This window comes from Eptatretus burgeri, chromosome 13 (genome assembly GCF_056783735.1).
Source record: "Eptatretus burgeri isolate ZD-2024b chromosome 13, Ebu_testis_v1, whole genome shotgun sequence".
Lineage (NCBI taxonomy): Eukaryota > Metazoa > Chordata > Myxini > Myxiniformes > Myxinidae > Eptatretus > Eptatretus burgeri.
Genome location: NC_140973.1, coordinates 51,451,085 through 51,473,157, shown reverse-complemented (window position 1 = coordinate 51,473,157; position 22,073 = coordinate 51,451,085). Strand labels below are relative to the sequence as shown.

Genomic DNA, 22,073 nt, shown 5'->3' with positions numbered 1-22,073 from the left:
GCGGCCACATTATTTTGCCTGGGTGTCATGATGGATGGAGTCAAGCGACAAATGTGATTGAGGTCCGGCAGCTGTCCGACCAATGGGTGCACATTTCAAAAATCGACCCCCAACGAGAACCACAGCAACAACAGCAACAACAACCATGTGGAACTCTTGTAGACCTGTGACACATCGCAGGTAAAAAGGGTGATATGATAGGTAAAAGGCAAAATAGAATATCTGAAGTAGTGATGTGAGGAATGCATTCCCCCCTTATTCCATTGATTCTTATGAGAAAAATTGCTTTGGTTTTCATCGTTTCGATATTCGTTGCAGTTTTCTTGCAGTAATTTAATTGAAACTAGAACGGCACTAGGTAGAGCGCATACCTCCGCCAGGCTGAACCGTCTACATTTTGTATCCCACTGACAGGCCGCATCTGAATCCGGACCTTAGCCAAAATCTACTCAGCTTGTTCTTGTCACCTACCCAACTCATCCACCTAGTCTTATCATAACCTGTTCATAACTTTTTGAGATATCATGGAATATATCGTTTTTGGCCCCACCTCTCAATGGTGAATAATCATTTTTTTTAATTCACGTATCCGGATTCGGATCTTCACCAACATCGAATCAATTTGTCCTGGTCATGCACCCAACCCGTCCACCAAATTTTGTCCAAATCCGTCCATAACTTTTTGAGATATCTTGCTCACAAACAAACAGACAGACAAACAAACAGGGGTGAAAACATAACCTCCATCCACCTTTGGTGGTGGAGGTAATAAAATAAAGATTTTAAAGGTCATAGAAAAAAAAAACCTTTTTTTATCCCCCGCCGCGTGGCGGAAGGGGGATATTGTTGTCACCCAGGTCGTCCGGCTGGCTGGCTGGGTGTCAACATTTATAGCTGTGAGTGCGATAACTCATAAAGTGTTCGCCATATCGATTTGAAATTTGAGTCACACATGTACCACCTGAAAAGGAAGAACCCTATTGATTTTGGGCGTGGCTGGATCCAAGATGGCCGGCTGGGGCGGCCATCTTGAAAAAAATGTTTTTTGTAATAAATGGAAAACCGCTTATCTGATTTCAATTATTTTTGGTTACTACATTCCTCACCTCTGGGGAACTTTTTCGAGATGATGACCAAATGGTGTCTTGTTTCCAATTCACCTCCCTCATTATCTGGAATATGTATGACCTTTTTCATTCAATGGCGGGGGATTCCCCATCTCTGATGGTATATTTGGAAGTTTACCACCATTCATGCACAGCCATTCACGCCATCCTTTTACACCACCTTATTTACCACATTCAATGAGTTCTCTGTTCATGTTGTTTGCGTCCTTTATGATGTCCCTACAAACAGAACGTTTCTTGCTGGAATGATTTTCAATTTTGTTTGACTGTCAGGCAGACAGACAGACCGAAGCAATTACCTTACTCTGTGTGCGCGTGCAATCGGGATGTGATTCCATACAATTTGCCAAATTCAGAGCCAAAGTACTGCTAAACTGCAGGTTTGTGTTCTGATTAATTTTCTGTTTCATGATCAAAATACATAATTGAATTGAAATAAAGTAGTTCTTCGATCATAGACTGATGTATGTAGACAGACAGATAGACAGACAGACAGACAGACAGAGTGAACCTCGTGCTTTTCGCTTCGTGCGCACAGGGTAATAACCAATGGGATTCTCGATTGAGGTCTTCAGCCGAAGAAACAGGTTGCTTTGGCTGTGCTCAGATCATTTGAGATGAGTTGTGACTCGATTTTTTAATGAATGACACTTTAAATCGCTCAACTGTTTCCCAGATTGTTCATCCAAACATAATTATTCTCACATAAATTATCACAAAATGTTGATCTCTTTCATTTGGTGACAAACTCAAATAAATTAATGACAATAAACATTTTCAGACTTCAAACCTAAATAGGTTTATCTTTCATTAAGCATTAGAATTTAATGGCCTTATTCTTTCCTTTTTTATTTCTTCTCTTTAAATTGTGTAATTGTATCTTCATCACTTTACACATGCACACACATGTGCACACACACACACACACACACACACACACACACACACACACACACACACACACACACACACACACACACACACACACACACACACACACACACACACACACACTGCATGCCACCTTAAAACTTTGCACAGGTTTATAAATATCGTTTCGTGCACTTTTAATAAAATATGAACTAGGCTCATACAGAAGCTAAATGACAGAGGACAGGAGGTTCACAAACTGACAGAAGATCAAAATAAAACAGAGAAACAAAGACATTACACAAAACTGGATGACTCGCATAAAGGAAGCGGAGGGGTAAGCAAGAGTCGAAGAGATTAGGAGTGGTTATTGGGGAGACTGAGGGAAAGGCTCATGAAAGACAGAGGGGGAAGGGCACAAGGCAACACAGGGAGTCAGTTCTATATATGAAGGAATGGAGGAATGGAGGAATGGAGGTGAGAATTCAGCTTATAATTTGGGAAAGTAACCAGGTGTAGGATTCTGGAAGAATGCAAGGGACTTGGTTAGGTGTGAGGGAGGACAGATGGATGAGAGGGTGGCAGGAGTGAGGTTAGAAGTGAGTTGGTAGAAAACAAAGTCCACCAAACACCTTTCAGTATGTGAGAAGCAAACCTTGGGATTCAGCCTCCTGCCGAAAAAGTTAATAAGACCGAGAGACTTAGACTTGAACGCCTTGAGGGGAGCAACAAAAGAAGCAGATACACCAGCCCAGATTTGGAACCTGTCATCCATGAAAATTCAGATGCAGGCCTGATACACTTGTCATTGGCTCTAAGTGTCTCAAAATGGACTTATCTCTGCAGACGATGCCGATGCCTTGGTCTACCTTATAAGCAATTTTGACAATGTGGTCTGCAAAGACAGGTCGCAACAGATAATGTGGCCCAGGAGCTATAGGGGCTGCACCTCTTCCAAAGTTTGGCCAGAGAAGTCAGCTGCAGGGTTTCAAAGCTGAACCCGATGGAGGAAGAGTGTGAGTGCAGGTAGATGACCAACAACCAATAACAGTTTACTTGTGATGCAGAGATGGTTGACTGATTTGTATTTGAGTGAATCAGACTTGGGACCATTTTTTGGGGGAAGAGGAGAAGATATAGCCGAAGCAGTTCTTGAGGAATACAGTGCCAATGCTGTTGTATCCAGTTGCAGAGCTGATGTCGATATTCATAAGGAACTTCTTCATGCTAGTGGGAGAGATGTCCATGTGCTACAGAGTGCAATCTGTGGTGGAATATTTGGGATTGGTGAAAGAGTGGATATTGGAAGGACGGGATTGGGCACCTTGCCCTTTAATAACAACAGCATCAAGGTATTCAGCTTTTTTCCCCAAACAGCATCCCACTTATCACACGTGAGATTGATTTTTGGCTTGTCAAATAATTTATACACACTGTGGTTGCAGGTTTCGTGGAGAGTCATTCGGTTCTGATCAGTTGGGTGTGCCAAGCGGATATTTTGTGATTTCCTTATGCCAGACTCATACTGGTATACTAGGTTTTGGATGTCGAATAAGACAGTAGGAGTTGCATGACAGGATGAACCAGCGAAGGACAGAAAGCAGTCTATTGAGGAAGGAATTCCAGGATGATGGACCAGCCTGTGATGGAGAGAACGAATGTCAGACCAGACAATATTGTCTGGCTGAACTGACATGATACAAGTGTACCTTGCTGGTTCTCTGAAGACCGGCAAGGAGACAAACACTTCAAACAATGACATTTAAGTATAACTCATGAAGTTTGCTTACAAAGTCTAAAGGCTCAAACACAATTCCTGGTGTTTCTTCACTAGTTTTTTTTTTTTTTTGTATACCTTGTCGAGGCTCGTATGAGAGCGAACACACAACTCACAGCAAGGGGGCATGAGACAAGAGGGGCGGGAGTGGAAGGGACAAAACAATGGGGAACAGACACATTAGGTGAACTGTGGAAGGGAGAGGGATGGGGATGGGATGGCGAATATGGCGAAGAGAAGATGGACATTACAGGGACTTTCAGGAAGGAAAGCAGGGGAATTGAAGGAAGTGGGCTTGGGTGGATTATTGGGGGTAGAAAAGTACGAGGATTTGGATGGGGGAAGATAAGAGGTGGTGTTGAACAGCTGTTTTGAAAGCCTAGAGAGAAGAATGGGAAAGAATAGAGTGAGGAAGTTTATTCCAAAGGCGGGAAAAAAAAGGAATGAAAGAGTGAAGATGAACAGTGATTCGTGATTTTGGTAGTTTTACCAGAAGGGGGTTGTTGGCGGACCTTGAGCGCCCTGTGGAAATGTGGTGGGGACAAATCGCAGAGAGAGCAGGGGGGGCAAGGCTGGAGAGGAGTCGGTAGAAGACAGAAAGACCACCGACCAACCTGCGGTGATTGAGTGAGAGGCCCAAAGACTCAGCTTCATTGCGGGAGATGCCGATGATCTTAAATGCCCTGGTTTCGACAGCGTGATGCCGAGAAAGGTGGGAGGCAGGAACACCAGCCCAGAGGGGAGAGCAGTACTCCATAAGGCTACGAACAAAAGCTTTATAAGTGGTCAGGAGCTCAAGAGGGCCGAGGAAGGACTTTGCACGACGGAGGATTCCCAGTCAGCGACTGGCTTTTGAGGCAAGGTTGGAAATGTGACTTTTCCAGGAAAGGTCATGGCAGATAGTGAGACCCAGAAGCTTGAAAGAAAAGACTTCTTCCAGAAGTTCCTAGTTGCTTATTCTTACCCTGAAATGTTGTCAGGTTTTCCTACTGTTGTGGTCATTTATTTGTTCATCAAATCCCATGAAACAATTTAATGTGTCGAGCCTTTTAAAGACTTCTGATTGATCTCTCTCATCTGCTGAAAAGTCCAAGAGGTTGGTGTAGAGGTAGAGCACTTATCGTTGAGCTTAGTCTGGATGTGAGTCTCAGCCAACTTATAAACTGTCAGGTTGGTGTTTCCCAGGCAGGGTGAGCCATCAATGAGTGCACCATCTCTCGGATGGACGTGAAGCTGGGGGATCACTCTGCTAGCATGAGCTGATGGATGTTAAAGCATCCCGGGGTGTCTTTCATTGAATAGTGGGCGAGTTATTATCGGCACCCAAAACTAATTATATCTTCTTAGCTTAACCCACAGGGGAAATTGCGGCTGCACAGCCATGCTCGAAGGAATGATATCAAATCAGCAACCACTTACTGTACACAAAACTTATGTCATCTTCCAAAATCCTTCTTCCTTAAAAAGAAATTATCTCTCTGACTCTGGAAAATCCTCTCTATCTATTTACTGATGACTCCACCCTTCATTCTTCAGGTAGGAAGGCTGCAGCCTCTTCCCTCTCTTGAGACTTTGACAAAAATCAAAAGATGGTCAAACACTTGGAATAAGTCTGTCAATCCTGACAAATCTCACTCTCACTATCTCTCTCCGAAAGAACCATCTGGCAAACCCTGCTATCTACTTTCTTAACGGTCCTCTTGAGGAAGTTCAGTCCTTCATGCTCCTTGGTCTCACTTATCAGCCATGATCGTTCTTCGGCAAACCACATTTAAAAATTGGCCTGCAAAGCCAGCCGCCAGTTGGGCATCCTCCATCGTACAAAATCCTTCCTTGTACGCCTGAACTCCTATCCACCTACAAGGCCTTTATCTGCAGCTCGATGGAGGACTGCTCTCCACTCTGGGCTGGCTCCCCTGCCTCACATCTTGCTCAGCTTGATGCTGAGGAAATCAAAGCCTTCAAGATCACAATATCCCGCGATGAAGCTGAGTCTACACGGGTCGAACACTTCACCATCGCAGACAGGTCAGTGGTCTTTCTGTCTTCTACTGCCTCCTTTTTGGTCATGTACCCTCTGCTCTTTCAGTGCATTGTCCCCCCAAACCCACCCCTCTCCCCACCCCCAGATTTCTACTGGGCTCACATGGTCCACCATCAACACCCTTCTAGTGAATATACCTAAATCCAGGACCACTGCTCACCTCCACTCCTTGTTCCTCTTGTACCCCACTTGTGGAATCGGCCTTCACATCCTCTTCAATCTCATTCTTCCCTCCAAGTCTTCAAGACAGCTGTTCAACACCATCTCACATTGTCCCCAAACTGAAACCATGATCTTTGCTACCCTCGTTAACCCCACCAAAATCTTTCCAACTTCCAATTTTCCAGTTTTCCCTCCTTGGAGTTTCCTTTTGTATCCATTTCGTCCACTCCATGCATACATGTTTTGCATCCTGTTGTCTGTTATGTCCTGATCTCTGTACTCTCTCTTTCACAAACCTTGACTTTGTATCCAAAACAAAAATAATCCGAAAAGCTTAAATAACATCTTTATGACTCGTACAAAGGGATACAACTTTTAGTCCTAAACTTTCCGATTGAACAATGAATGTTATATGTGATGTTGGTCACATGAAGGATATCGTGCACAGATATGTTTGAAAGATGAACCAAAATATATGATTCCTATTTTCCCCAACCACCAAAGGAAAACAAATGGAGGTGTTGGAATATTTGTTGTCTTCATAATGTTGCTAATTGTTGAGATTTTCTTCTTGTTTCAAGAAAGCAAAGTGTCCTTATGTAGTCATGAGTAATTGCAATCCCACCGTGAGCTGCAGGACTATGATGTGCAGATGCTCAGTCTCCAGGAGTCGAGTCTTAGCGGCGCCCTGGATGTGCTATTGGCACCCGGCAGGACATCCGGCATGGGATGGCAACGGTCCAAACTCCAACAAGTGCTGAGAAGCAACGAGCCATATTTAAAAAATACCACGGGGCTGCGATTGGTTCAGGTAGTTGCTAAGCCCTGTACATTGGGCCATTGTCCGAGCCATCAGTGTATGCAACGAGCTTCACTCGACAAGTCTGCAATGAGTGCGTACAGCACCGCACGCCTTAGTATCATTGTTCCAAAGCACCACCTGTCGGCTTTCTGCACCTGTGAAGGTACAGAGCCTCCTACCTCGCTCCAGCTGTTATGGCCTTAAATTATTTTTTTCGGACACTACTCATTTGGTCACCCCATAAGTGACGTGGGAATGATTGCTGTGTAATTTGTTTGCAGTGGAAGATTGTGATGCAAACCCGTGCATTTTACAACGATGTGACGATGAGGCAGAGTGCGTTGTGAACAAGACCTCACCTTTGAAGTTCAAATGTGAGTCGGGATTCAAAATGGAAACCCATGAAGAACGGGGGGCGTAGCATGCGATAGTGAAACGTGTTTATGTAGAGATTGTAAATTGAGTCTGTAGATAAGTGGCACGTGTGTATGCAACTATTATTGGACTGAAGTACTCATTTCATCACAATGAATTTGCACTTTGGTCGACTACTACGACTAACTACTGCTACTGATTTCACCTTTAATGGCCCCGATTATTCCCAAAACCTTTTTGGCATCAACCAGGAAACATTTTATCTCAAGTCTTTCACAAACCAGCTGGCAAGGTTTGATGTTCAACTGTATTGAAGGTGAGTTTGGATGAGAATTTGTAATTTTTTTCAGTCCTCCGGCGATAACTCACCGACTCTTCATGAAAGACGCCCTCATGTACCTTTAACATCGACTAACTAATGCTAGCACACGTGACACCCAGTTTAACATCCATCGAAGGAAGAGTCGGTGAGCTCTTGCAGGCACCCTGGCCAAATTCTAAATTCCTGCTCTCGCTTACAGGGGGCACTGCATCAGCAGCATCGATCCGCCCCTTGGGAATTAGGCTGCCCTCAGCCTTGTGCTGCATCCCAAAATAATAATCAGTCCATCCGAGGGACGGTGCCCTTGTTTTGAATCCATTTCAAAGTGAAAGCATTGATGGTTTTGGCAAAACGACAAGATTGAGAACATACCGTGTAACTTTTATTGGGATGTACAGTATGTTCTAAATCTTGGGTCATGCACGAGAATGCTTCCTGACACAGCCATTGTTCTCACAACTGTGATTGTTATATAGAAACTTTGTAGAGTATATTATACTGGGCTATCATAAACATTAGTTGGCTGTTTTGATGAAAAAAATTTTTGTCTTAGATTTGTTTATTCATTCTTGTAGAATGTCTGAATCCTTACTATAATTCACGGACCGGTGTTTGTTTGTCGTGCGACTCCTCCTACAGTTCTGGTGTCATTACATCCAGACTTGCTAAATGGGATCAGCATGACTCCCCAAATAATGTATTGGGGTGTTTTTTATCTTTGCCCCTGGTCTTGGGGTGGGAGGGGAGGGGTGGGATGCAAATTCTCTATGTAAATGTGTATCATGTAGCACCACCTAAAGGTGGGAGTGGGTATAACAAGTCCCCACCCTTTACTGGTATTTCTGTTCCCACGTTTTCCAGTGGAGTGAGCTGTTTTGAATTACTCAGCGAGAGGTATTTGAATTAAATGTTTGAATAAAGGTAATAGCTAAACCCCTCTAAAAGGGAGCGGGTGCTTCGACTAATGTAAGATAATGAATGGGATTCAGCAGAGCCAACCTAGAGAGATATAATATCACATGATCCGAATTGTAGTTCAGAGTGAGAGTGCAGACATAACCAAGAACCGATCAATGATCTCCAAAATATACTTTTATGAGATTGTCCAACTTCACCGGTGGCTGCTTCGCATCCTCATAAATGTTATAGTGGAAGGTACCAGGAAGCAACACATTTCAATCCAAAATCAAAATGCTCTTTTATGGCCTAGTTATTGGTAGGTTTTTATGAATGTGGATAACTTTAATTGTTTTGTTTGCCTTTGATGACGTTCCATCAGTAGGATTGTTTGGTGCTACAGCTTCTCATCCTTCATTCCAGGTTTATCAACATTGTCATTCAATGGAAAAAGCTACGTGAAGTATCATCTGCACGAGCGCAACCTGGACAGCAAGAATGCAACGCTTTCATTCATTTTGCTTACCATGCAGCCCAATGGCGTGCTTCTATACATCCGGGGCAGCAAACACATCATCATTGTGGAAGTAGGTTTGACATCATGCAAGTCTTCATTCTTCATTATAAAACTTGTTCATTTTGAAGGAGATGTTCATTTTATGAAGAAGAATATGCCATCATCACCAAAATAGCAATAGCCAAATGGAAATATTAGTACTGTATTTTGAGAACTTGTTATAGCCTGGTTCAGCATGTCGTGTGCATGATGCCTTTGCATGTAGATCGACAACGGCAAAGTGCAGCTCCGTTTCAACTGTGGCGGCAGTGGCTTCCAACGTCTGAAATTATCGAATCTCCGCGTCGACGACGGATACATGCATAATGTGTTGCTCACCTTTGAACGCACACGTGCCTGGCTGAAAGTGAATTCAGAAGAGGATTCAATGAGGATGAGCTGTGCAAGTGGGGGCCTAAACACACTTGTCATGGGGATGGACTTCTACCTTGGTGGAATCGTACGAAACCAACAAGACGCAAGACAGGTGGCACATGGAGATGCGATCGTGAGCAATGGATTCAACGGCTGTCTTGAGTCACCGATTCTCAATGGGTATCTTCTGCCGCTGCAGCAGTCTTCCTCAATCATAGCCAGTCGAGAGGGAAGCGCAAATCTGGAATACACGTGTCCATTCAGCGGCTGTGGACTGGGTGAGTTATTATAGAGATATACCTGTCGACATTGTTACCTATCGAGATATAGAACTGTAACCCATATAACTGCCTTTTACCTTTAGAGATAGCACAGTGTGCAATATTTACAATCGAGGTATATATATCCCGGTGTGTACCCCGGTCAGAATAGGTACACCGTATCCCTGCGTGTCGTAAAAGGCGACTAAAAGGGTTGGCGTCAGGAAGGGCATCCGGCCATAAAAATATCGCCTCAAAAGGAAACCATGATGAGTACAACTGATGGGCAGGGTATAGCCCGAAGTACCCCGTGGGGGTCCTCACCCCCTCTCGTTAAAACTCAAGGTGGGGAACCCGATCGAAGCAAGGGAGGAAATTTTTCCATTTATGATGACCAATCGTCTGATGCCCCACGTGGAGATCGGTTTCTGAGGTTTGGTACATGGAATGTAGGGACAATGACAGGGAGATCTGGAGAAGTGGTTGAAACATTGGTCAGAAGAAGAGTGGACATATGTTGTGTGCAGGAGACACGGTGGAAGGGAAGTGGTGTGAGAATGGTGAAGGGAAGGCAGGGGCAGAAGTACAAGTTAATATGGCAAGGGTGCCTGGAAGGCGTGCATGGTGTTGGTGTAATGTTTTCTGAGGAGTTTGTAGACAGTGTAGTGAGTGTGACTAGAGTGAGTGAAAGGTTGATGATGGTGAGAATTGTGATCGGAAATCTCTTGGTGAACGTCATCTCGGGATATGCCCCGCAGGTCGGTCGAAGCGATGAAGAGAAGAACATGTTCTGGTGTGCGATGGAGAAGTTGATGGAAAATGTGAAAGATGAGGAAGTTGTTGTGGTTGGAGGAGACTTGAATGGACATGTGGGAAGGAGTCCAGACAGTTTTGAGGGAGTCCATGGGGGTTATGGATATGGTGTGAGAAATGGAGAAGGTGAAAGGATCTTGGAGTTTGCTGATGGAGCTGATTTGTTGCTCTGTAATACTCAATTCCAGAAAGCGAATAATAAGCTTATTACATACACATCAGGTGGGTTGACGACAACCATTGACTACCTGATGGTGCGTCAGCGAGATAGGGGAAACCTCCGGGACACAAAGGTGATCCCAGGGGAGGAGACTGTTTCGCAGCACCACCTGGTTGTCTGCGATATAAGGGTGAAAGGTGTGCGGAGAATTCGGCGGGTGAAGTACCAACCGAGGATGAAGGTGTGGAGGTTGAAAGAGGCGACAGTGAAGGAAGCATTAAGAGAGAGGCTGAGTATGGTTGAAGATGATGTGGTTGAGCTTGAAAGTGGTTGGATGTCAATGAAAGATAGTCTATTGGGAGCCGTTGGTGAGGTATGTGGATGGACAAAAGGACCACCGAGGCACTCGGAAACATGGTGGTGGGATGATGAAGTTGGAAAGACGATTGAAGAGAAGAGGAAGAAGTTCAAGGAATGGCAAAAGGCAAAGGATACGGTGGAAGAAGAGGCTGCACATGAAAGCTATAAGGAAGCCAAGAAGGCTGCAAAGAAAGAGGTTGCAAAGGCGCAGGAGGCCCATAGGAAAATGTTTGGAGAACGCTTGGATTCGGAGGAGGGTAAGAGAGCGGTATTCAGGATCGCAAAGCAGATAGCGAGAGAGAGATTTGATGTGACGGGGGTGAGTTGCTTGAAGGATGAAGTGGGACAAATTGTTGTGGATTCAGATGGAATTAAACGAAGATGGAAGAGATATATGGAAAGGCTGTTGAATGTAGAAAATGAATGGGATAGAAACATCGAGAGTAACCCAGTTTTAGGACCAGCAGAGAAGATAACTGAGAAGGAAGTTGAGGAAGCTATAAGAGCCATGAAGAGTAGAAAAGCAGGAGGGCCGACGGGAGTTGTGGGAGATATGTTGAAGGCAGCGGGAAGTTGGGGTGTGAAGAGAATGACAGAGATCTGTAATCTGGTGGTGAAAGAAGGCCGCATTCCAGTGGATTGGGAACTGAGTACCCTCGTCCCTCTGTACAAGGGGAAAGGTGACCCTCTGGACTTTGGCTCCTATAGAGCAATAAAGTTATTGGAGCATGGAATGAAGGTATTGGAAAGGGTGTTGGAGAAGAGGATAAGGAAGAAGGTAAAGATTGACGAAATGCAGTTTGGATTTATGCCAGGAAGAGGAACGACAGATGCAATTTTTATTGTCAGGCAGTTGCAGGAGAAGTACATGGAGAAGAGGAAGAAGTTGTTTTTTGGGTTTGTTGATCTGGAGAAAGCATTTGATAGGGTCCGACGCGAAGTAATGGCATGGGCATTGAGGAAGTTAGGAGTGGAGGAATGGTTGATTTGAGTAGTGATGGCCATGTACGAGAGAGCACGCACAGCTGTAAGGACGAAGGATGGGAACAGTGGTGAGTTTGAGGTGAGGGTAGGAGTGCACCAGGGGTCGGTACTAAGTCCACTTCTATTTGTAGTTGTGATGGAGGTGCTGGCTCGGAGGGTAAAGGAGGGTTTACCGTGGGAGCTGCTGTATGCAGATGATCTGGTGTTGATTGCAGAGAGTATGGATGGACTGAAGGAGAAGATGAACAAGTGGAAGGAATGTATGGAGGCAAAAGGTTTGAAGGTGAATATCGGAAAGACGAAGGTGATGGCAAGTGGTAAAGCCTGTGGTGAGGTGGAAAGGACTGGGAAGTGGCCGTGTGCTGTGTGCAGGAAGGGTGTCGGAGTGAACTCCATTCAGTGTACAATGTGTGCTGAATGGGTTCATTGAAAATGTAGTGGGGTGAGAGGGTCATTAACCAGTGTGGCAGCTATATTCAAGTGTAAGGTGTGCATCGAGGGAGCAGCAGATGAAGGAATTGTTGAGTGGAATCTTGGAGATGGTGTGAAGCTGGAAGGTGTGAAAACATTTTGCTATCTCGGAGACATGCTGAATGGAGAAGGTGGATCAGACTCTTCGACGGTTGCTAGAGTGAGATGTGCATGGAAGAAGTTTCGGGAACTGAGTGGCGTGCTGACAAAGAGGGGAGTGTCGTTGAAGCTGAAGGGAAAGGTGTATGCTACATGTGTGAGGAGTACGATGATTTATGGGAGTGAGACATGGGTACTGAACATGGAGCAGCAACAAAGGCTGGAAAGGGTGGAAATGCCAATGGTTCGGTGGATGTGTGGAGTATCGTTGAGAGATAGGTAGACAAATGATGACTTGCGGAAGATGATGGGAATAGAGTCTGTGATGGAGGTTGTGAAGAGAAACAGGTTGAGATGGTTGGGTCATGTGTTGAGGAAGGATGAAAGTGACTGGGTGAGAGGAGTGTTGGAAATGAGTGTAGTCGGAAGTAGAGGACGGGGAAGACCGAGAAAAACTTGGCTAAATGTGGTGGAAGAGGAAATGTGGGCAAGGGGATTAAGAAGGGGAGATGCAGAAAATAGGGTAAAGTGGAGAAGATTGTCATGGGGACCGCAAGGCTAACCCCCGCTTTAGCGGGGAAAATGGCCTTTAAATGCTTGTGTGTGTGTGTGTGTGTGTGTGTGTGTGTGTGTGTGTGTGTGTGTGTGTGTGTGTGTGAGGTATATATATATATATATATATATATATATATATATATATATATATATATATATATATATATATATATATATATATATATATATATATATATATATATCTGATAACAGGCCCATGAGAATCGCAGAACCATTGACCAACATCTTGCTCAACATGTCATCTTCTGCGGTCAAATATGCAGTCACAAGGCTGCAGAGTAGCATCATTGGATGAGGGGGTGACTGTGTCACCGGTGTAACGCCCTCTGATGCTTAGGGCAGGAATTTGTAATTTGTTCATGGTGCTGACAATAGCTCGCCGACTCTTGAAGGAAACCGTGGGGCCTTTAACGTCCACCAACGAATGCTAGCAGACGAGATGACCGTGAAACGTCCATCTGAGGGACGGCATACACATTGATGAATCACCATGCCTGTGAAACACCGGGATGACAGTTTATTGCTGGGTCGTGATTCAACTCCAGGCAAGACAGCTTAGACAGTATCATCCTGTGAGTGCTCGACATGTGCTGTAGCGGGGTGAATGGATTGGGTAGCTCAGTTCAGCATGCAGTGAAAACAACGATGTGGTTTTTCTTGAAGAAAGTTTAATTCTTATGAGCCTAAATCATTGAGTTTTTTTAATCCTTGATTCAAATGCGTGCTATTTCTGTAATTGCAGATCATTGTAGAAATTGCACTTCTCCCTTCTGCAAGAATGAGGGAGTCTGCTACACTGACAATGATGGTCTGCATTGCAACTGCACCAGTGTATTCACAGGAGAAAGGTACGTGCCATCTCATGGCTGACATTTCCCAACCTCGCACACCTGTACACCTTGGAGCCAATCAGTGTGAACCCACCACGACAGGGGACTTTGTGAAGGCCGGCTCTGGTTTGCTCTTCGCTCTTTTTCGAGTCTTCATTTCCTCTCCTATGCCTAGTTTCTTCCTCTCGTCTTCTCTTTTGGTTCTTTCTCTTTCCTGTCTTTCCTTCCAGATGCCAAGCTAGGGCTTTCTGCGGCACACCCTTTGAATGTACAAATGGGGCAAGGTGCATCGACAGCCTGGAAGGGCCAATCTGCCTCTGTCAGCCTGGCTTCAGTGGGTTAAGGTTTGTGCTGTGAACAACCCATGTTGCTTTGCTTAAACTGGCATTGCCATGCATGGCCCATCTATCGCAGGTTTTCTAACACCAGATCACTCATTCCAAATTAAATGCTTTGATTATGCTTGTGGATCCCACATGCTTCTTAAATCCATTGCAACTTCATTCCAACGATGATTTTTCTTCTTCTAAATTCTTTCCATTAACCATCTTATTCATAATTCACATCAAATGTATGCTGTATGGACGTGCTAAAAGCATGCCTTCATGCGGAAGCCTTTCTCAAAACCACTTGCCCACAGACCCACTTCCTTTAAGCACTCATTTCACTCTCATGTTACTGTGCTGTCAGAGTTCTTATGGTTCGTGAAGACAACAGTTGCATTGCTTTACAGCAAGAACTAATTTTAGTCTCCCCCATCTCCGCGTGACATCAGAACCAAATGCATGTCTTTCCTCATGGGATTGTGGTCTTTTATCGTCTTGACTATTTGTGTATCAGTGGAATCGAATATCTATCTGATGTTCATGAGTAAACAAGGCCTATTATTGTGGGTAGGTATGGGGGATTGCATGATATGGTACTGCACCGCCTGCTTCAAGGCCTGTAGGGAAGAGTGTGATTTCCGAAAAACAAATGTGAAGAAAAGTGACAGATGAATGTGAAATCTCCCTTGTGAAATCAATGGCAGCATAAAGGAACATTGGTTTTATAATAGTAGTTGTGCCTTGTAAGATTATTAATTTAAATGGGATGTAAATATTGTGTAGCTGTTTGTTGTTTGCGAGTGGTTAAAGACTTGTTTCTTTCTCCACTGACTGATGCGTGTTCGATTCCCACTACTGCTCATTCTCACCGATCCACACTTGACAAATGTAGCCAGTTTGCCAAAAAAAAAAAACTGCTGCATGGGTTGATGTTGGCCTTTGTCCTGCAGTGGACTGTGGTTGGCTGGTTTAAGCATCCAATTGGTTTTCACCCCTGTTTGTCTGTCTGTCTGTCTGTCTGTGAGCGGAATATCTCAAAAAGTTATCGATGAGTTATGACAAAACTTGGTGGATGAGTTGGTAAGGTGACAAGAACAAGCCGATTAGATTTTGGCTTCGGTTCGGATTCAGATCTGGCTTATCTGTGGGATAGAAAAAACACTCGTAAAAAAAAGACAAAATATCATAGCCCCCGTCGTTTTAGTAATCTTGCTGTATGGAGTTAAAGGGCGAGCCCATGTTGATGTACAACTAAAATTGCCGCCAGTCTACCAGTCGGCCATATTTGATCAGATCGCAAAATAAAGTGAGGAGCAAGTGTATGCCAACACGTATTGCGCTTGTGCCAAGTTTCAACAAAATCGGACTATGCGTGTCTGAGAAATTGTTGGGGACACATTTAAATAACAAAATGGCCACCAGTCACAGCCATCTTGGATCTGATCTCGAGAAGAAATGATGTGCAAATGTAAGCCATCATTCTTCATCTGTGTCAGGTTTGAACAAGATTGGAAAATGCATTCCGAGAAATGGTTGAGGATGTGTTCGACACTGGTGTGTTTTTTTTTAAACTAAAATGGCGGCGCCAGTCGGCAATCTTGGATCTCATGTCGACAAAAAACGACGTGCTTACGTACACGAATGTCTTTGTCCCCAATATTAATAAAATCGCTCCATACATGTCCGAGATATGGTTGAGGACGCGCGCACGCCCACACGGGCAGGAAAATCGAGACCAAATCCAAAAGCCCCCTTGTCAGACCAAGTCCAATGGGGGCGAATAAACTGTTCAGCCTGGCAGAAGTATGCGGTTTTTTGAGTGCTGTTCTAGTTGTTAAATGTGTTAACATTATAATAATAATTAATCTGAAATAATAATTGACATTTAATGAATTGAACTACAGTAATTAGCTAAGTTAATATTTAAGGAATTGTGGGGGGCGACACAGGTGTGGTGGGCCAAATGGTTTCTCATGTAAGTTGTGTTATATTTTCATCACCAACAGAGAGCAAAAGAGGGTTCAGAATTGTGATTACTGTTGCCAGGTGGACTCAGAAATGCCGACAATTAAGATTTATCTGTAAGATCACAAAACCACTCATGCTCTGAAGCTACTGAAAATGAAGCCATTCTGTTTTGAATATAACATCTGTCATTGTCTCACCATGTATCAATCTCTGCACAGCTTCCCTGCTTTGATCCACCGTCCAGAGTGATTATAACTTGATAATTAATGTGAGAATGTCTAATCTACCATTTTCTACATTATTCCAATTAATCACATTATAAATGAAATTACTGACCACTCATTTATTACTTTTATTTTCACTTTACTGAAACATTCACATCTATCAAAGCATAATGACATGATGTTTAACAATAACTCTCTCCTGTGCTGAAGCTGAAGGTCTTCACATATTGCACCCAGATTGTGGAACTCTCTTCCAGACATGATTAGTCATTTCATCACCCAGCAGATTCAAAAATCGATTGAAAGCATTTCTTTTTAATATTGCATCCATCGTGTCAATTATGTGCAGTGCCTTCAGAAAGTATTCACACCCCTTGACTTTTATCACATTTTGTTGTTGTTCCAGCCTGAATTTAAAATGGATTCAATTTACAATTTTTGATACCGATCTACACAAAACACCCCAACATGACAAAATGAAAACCTGTTTTTAGAAATTTTTACAAACTAGTTAAAAATGAAAAATTTAAATGCCTTGCATCAAGAAGCATTCAACCTCTTTCCTATGACACTTCAAATTGAGCTTAGATGGATCCAATTTTCTTAGATCATCCTCGAGATGTCTTTACAACTTGATTGGAGTCCACCTGTGGCCAATTCAATTGATTGGATATGATTTAGAAAGAAACACACCTTTCTATATAAGATCCCACAGTTGACAATGCATGGCAGAGCAGAAACTCTACCATGGAGTCCAACAAACTCTCCGTAGAACTCTAAGATAGCATAGTGAGGAGGCATAGATCTGAGTGAGGGTGTAAAACCTGTTTGTACCTGTAAGTCCCTGTCGTGTCCATCTTGTTTACCCTGTGTACCCTAACCCATCCCTCTCCCTTCCACAAACCCCTCTTGTCTCTGTTCCACACTGTTTTTTTCCTTCCCTCTCCCTCCCCTCTTGTCTCCTGTTCCCCTTGTTGTACGTTCTGTTGTTAGCTCTCATACGAGCCTCAACAGTGAATACAAAATAAATAAATAAAAATTCTCGAGTGTTGAAAGTATTCACACCCCTCGGCTTTTTCACATTTTGTTGTGTACAGCCTGAATTTAAAATGGATTAAACTTAATTTTTTTTTGTCACCGATCTACACAAATTACCCCATAATGACAAAGTGAAAACATGTTTTGAGAAATTTTTACAAATTAATTAAGTGAAAATCTAAAATGTCTTGCGTCAACAAGTATTGAACCCCCTGAGTCATTAGTTTGTAGAAGTGCCTTTGGCAGTGATTACAGTTTAGAGTATTCTAAGGTACATCTGCATCAACTTTGCACCTCTGGATTTAGGGATTTTCTCACATTCTTCCTTGTAGATTTGCTCAAGCTCTGTCAAGTTGGAAGGGGAGCGTCGGTCAACAGCAGTTTTCAAGTCTTTGCATTCATCCATCCATTGGGACCATACTCTGTGCAGAGTGTTGGTGTTGCCTTAGCAATCTCTCAATGTTGGTGCTGCCTAAGCATTTTCCACAGATTCTCAATGGGATTCAAGTCTGGGCTTTGACCAGTCTACTCAAGGGCTTTCACATTCTCATTCTGAAGCCATTCCAGTGTTTCTTTGGCTGTATGCTTGGGTTCATTGTCCTGTTGGAATGTAAATCTTTGCTGCAGTCTCAGCTCTTTTGCACTCTGAAGCAGGTTCTCCTCAATGATTTGCCTGTATTTGTCTCCATTCATTGTTCCCTCTCTCCTTACAAGTCTTCCAGTCCCTGCAGATGAAAAGCATCCCCTTAGCATGATGCCGCCACCACTATGCTTCACCGTAGGGATGGTGCTAGATGAGTGATGAGCTGTGCTCAGTTTCCGCCAGACATAGCACTTTGCATTCAGGCCAAAGAGTTCAATTTTTGTCTCATCAGACCACACCATATTTTGCCTCATCCTTTCAGAGTCTTTCACGTGCCTTTTTGCAAACTCCAGTCATGCTGTCATGTGCCTTTTTCTCAGGAGTGGCTTCCGTCTGGCCACTCTCCTATAAAGCTGAGATTTGTGAAGTTCTGCAGAGAGTGTTGTCCTTCTGGCAGGTTCTCCCATCTCAGCCAAGGAACTCTGTAGTTCTGTCAGAGTGGTCATTGGGTTCTTGGTCACCTCCCTGATCAAGATTCTCCTTGCCCGCTTGTTCAGTTTGGTCAGATGGCCAGCTCAAGGAAGAGACTGTGTAGTTCCATATTTTTCTCCATTTCCTAATGATGGAGCTCACTGTGCTCTTGGGAACTTTCAACACTCTTGAAATTGTTTTATACCCTTCCTCATATCTATTCTTCCTCACAATTCTATATTGGTGTTCTACGGACAGTTCCTTGGATTTCATGGTGGAGTTTCTGCTCTGGCATCCACTGTCAACTGTCGTACCTTATATAGAAAGGTGTTTTTCTTTCGAAATCATGTCCATTCAATTGAATTGGCCACAGATGGACTCCAATCAAGTTGTAGAGACACCTCAAGGATGATCAAAGGAAATTGGATGCACATGAGCTCAATTGGGAGTGTTATAGCAAAGGGGTTGAACACTTATTGATGCAAAATATTTCAGCTTTTCATTTTCAATTGATTTGTGAAAATTTCTCAAAACATGTTTTCACTTTGTCATTATGGGGTATTTTGTGTAGATCGGTGATATAAAATTAAATTTATTAAAACTATTGTAAATTCAGGCTGTAGCACAACAAAATGTGACAAAAGTTGAGGGGTGTGAATACTTTCTGAAGGCACAGTATGCGCTCTACCGATTGCCCTTCTAGTTTATCAAATGTTTTTGTTTTATGTGCAATATATGATTAATGTTATTATTGTTATTATTATTATTATTGTTATTATTGTCACCAAATCAGAGAATTTTGTTTTGAGGATATCAGTTGGATAGATGGATTGATTGTAAGGCTGGAGGGGTTGGAAAGGTAATGTCGATCACTGACTTGACTCATCCTATTCTAATAAAGATTGTATTTTATTAATTTATTTATTTGTATACCGAATCTCAGCTCATTAAAGATTGATTTTTCTTAATATTGATCGTAATATTATATATTAATAGTGATATATCGTAAGCAGAATATATTTAATCCAACCAATGTACAATGAAATACTCAGCTCCACCGGGTTTCACAAACAAATGATGAGGATCCTGCCGGGTTTGAGCCAAGCAGGTTTGTTACAGAACTTGTTGAAATAAATGTATGACCCTGTGTGTACTGCAGATGTGAGTTCGATGTGAACGAGTGTGCAGTGATTGAGACTTGCAAAAATGGAGGGACGTGCCAAAACACGAACGGCAGCTTTTACTGCATCTGCACACATGGAAACAGCGGCAGAAATTGCACTAAACAGGGGGCCGTATCATCAAACAAAGTGTGGTTTCACCACTTGGGCCTGTTCACAATCCTACTGGTGGTCTGTTTCATAGCAGTCTGTCTTTTATATTTCCGTCGACGCATTTGCCGTTGTTGCCAAGGAAACAAGAACTCGACATTGATGAAGACTGACATAGCAGCATCATTCCCACTCACACCAAAACCTTGTGGCTTGCCAGCCAACGGCCGACCTACTTCACGTGAGGGAACAGGTATAGCCTACAACCCACCTCAGGTACCGGTAAGGCCCATGGCATACACACCCAGCATGGGGGGAGAACCCCGTGAACACCACAAACGCAGCGCAGCTGAAGGAGCACAGTCCACCTCAAATGACTTTGGTCTTGATGGACCACATTTGGGCCAACGTGTGGTTGCTGTGTGCAGTGTAGCTCCACACTTCCTTCCTCCAGCTGCCTCCAACTCGTCATTTAACTTGGACTGCGCTCACAAGACTGGATGGGAGCAGGAAAGGGCTGGTGAGTGATTAACTAGGGATGGATTGATTGCAAGTTTTAAGAGCAACAAATGTTTCAATCATTGGTTACACCTAACATGACAAGTTAAATGGTGCAGTTCGGGTGTCCCTACTGCTTCACACAACCGAGCATTTACTTGCTTTACACAATCTCTCATGTAGATCCATTTTATTCCACATCACACCAATTGTGGGGTTTTGGGAGGGGAGTGTTTGTCGCATGCTGATGATACCAGAGGGCAAAAATGTACATCTGTGCTTGGGTGTATGCCTGGTGTTCCCTTAATGGTTAGGGTGGTGGGCTTGGGATCCTAGGATCCTGAGTTCACATTCCGCTCGGCTGTTGAATTAATACCAGGTGGGGTTGACTCTGCCTGTCATCCTTCCGAGGTCGGCAAAATGAATGCCAGCTTGCTGGTATCCTGAGTCAGACTGGTGACCCGCCCAGGATTGTGCCCAATAGCCGAGGAGACTGCTTAGGCAGCACCAATGCTCTGCACAGAGTATGGTCTCAATGGATGGATGGATGTGCTTGGGTCTTTCCTTTTATCTAGTCATTGATGCTGATGTAAGCAAGTAGCTTTTTAAAAGGGCAATCATTGCCGATGCAGACATCCGTATTCAGAGTGGAGGTAATGCATGGCGTACTGTTCACCCATTGGGTTACACACACACAGGTCTGTGTAATATATTGTCACAGGAGTAGTCGGGGTTGGAGGTTCACCCCACGACCCAAATTTGTTGGAGCCAGGCGGTTCCTTATTACTAGGAGGCATACACGTTGATCGACAGAGATTTCAACAAGTGTTCGAAGGGCATGGCGGACGGGTGGCGGAGTACTCGGAATGGAAGGGACAGAAGGAGGATTACTGAGAATGGAACAGATACACAGGAGCGCTGCACCAGGACAACACAAGGGGGTTTAATCTGTGAACCCGAGACAATTACATGAATAGTTTCTTCAAAAGGAATACATTTAATGAACGTACACAAATATTTACAAAGACAATAATGTGAAAGAAAAAATACCAATAATAAATAAATAACCAATAATAAATAAATAAATTATAATAAATAAATTACAAGACAAGGAAATAATACCAATAACGGTTAAGGCCTCGCACACGGACACAAATACAGACAAAGGGTGACAGAATGAAAAGAACCCCCCCCCCCTTTTTAAGTACATTGGTACTCAGCTTGGGCCAGAGCTGATCCGCATCGAACCCGGAATGGAAGCACTTCCTCCAACACGTGCACACACAGGCAAAATGGCGCTTCACTTGCAGCAGGGCACACACGCGCCAGGCAATCCACAAGCAGCTTTTCACACACGAAGGCCCCAACTGTCACAGCCTTCCTCTTTTCAAAGGTGCCACCTGCCTCGACCTCATGTGTGTCTTCTGCCGAACCTTCTGCGCTCTATATTCTCCACCTCCGGGGCATGGCCTGCTTGCCCCTAAACCCGGGAAGGTGGGGCTTATCCTGTTTGCTGTCATTTCAGGGACGCGTTTCCCAGCTTTACTGCCTGCTTTGCAATATCAAAAAACAAGGAAAATCACAGAAGGCAATCATGGACTGGGGAACTTATTTTTTACTCCTTAGGCTAATTAACACCACACCACCCCTCATGTGGTGACATGTAACACTTAAGCTCACAGATTCCCTAACTTAGTTCCATCGAGATGCTTCGACTCATCCATGGACCAAGCAACTCTACACAATGCTAAAGACCCTATTAAATCATTCAATCTACCCCAAAACCGTAAATATATATATATATATATATATATATATATATATATATATATAT

General features: G+C 43.6%; 1 protein-coding gene across 6 annotated transcripts in view; it reads left to right on the top strand.

Annotated features, from left to right (window-relative positions):
• LOC147014469 (protocadherin Fat 1-like) overlaps positions 1–22,073 on the top strand; it is a 316,783-nt gene that overhangs the window by 280,610 nt on the left and 14,100 nt on the right. For 4 of the 6 annotated variants that reach the window (XM_085850627.1, XM_085850624.1, XM_085850623.1 and 1 more), the window contains exons 21-27: positions 6,618–6,945; positions 7,064–7,156; positions 8,800–8,963; positions 9,159–9,585; positions 13,773–13,878; positions 14,091–14,204; positions 19,630–20,261. In XM_085850627.1, coding sequence (XP_085706753.1) covers positions 6,618–6,945; positions 7,064–7,156; positions 8,800–8,963; positions 9,159–9,585; positions 13,773–13,878; positions 14,091–14,204; positions 19,630–20,261 — 1,864 coding nt within the window. The remainder of the gene's footprint in view (positions 1–6,617; positions 6,946–7,063; positions 7,157–8,799; positions 8,964–9,158; positions 9,586–13,772; positions 13,879–14,090; positions 14,205–19,629; positions 20,262–22,073) is intronic. The other 2 variants (XM_085850626.1, XM_085850625.1) reach the window with 1 other exon arrangement.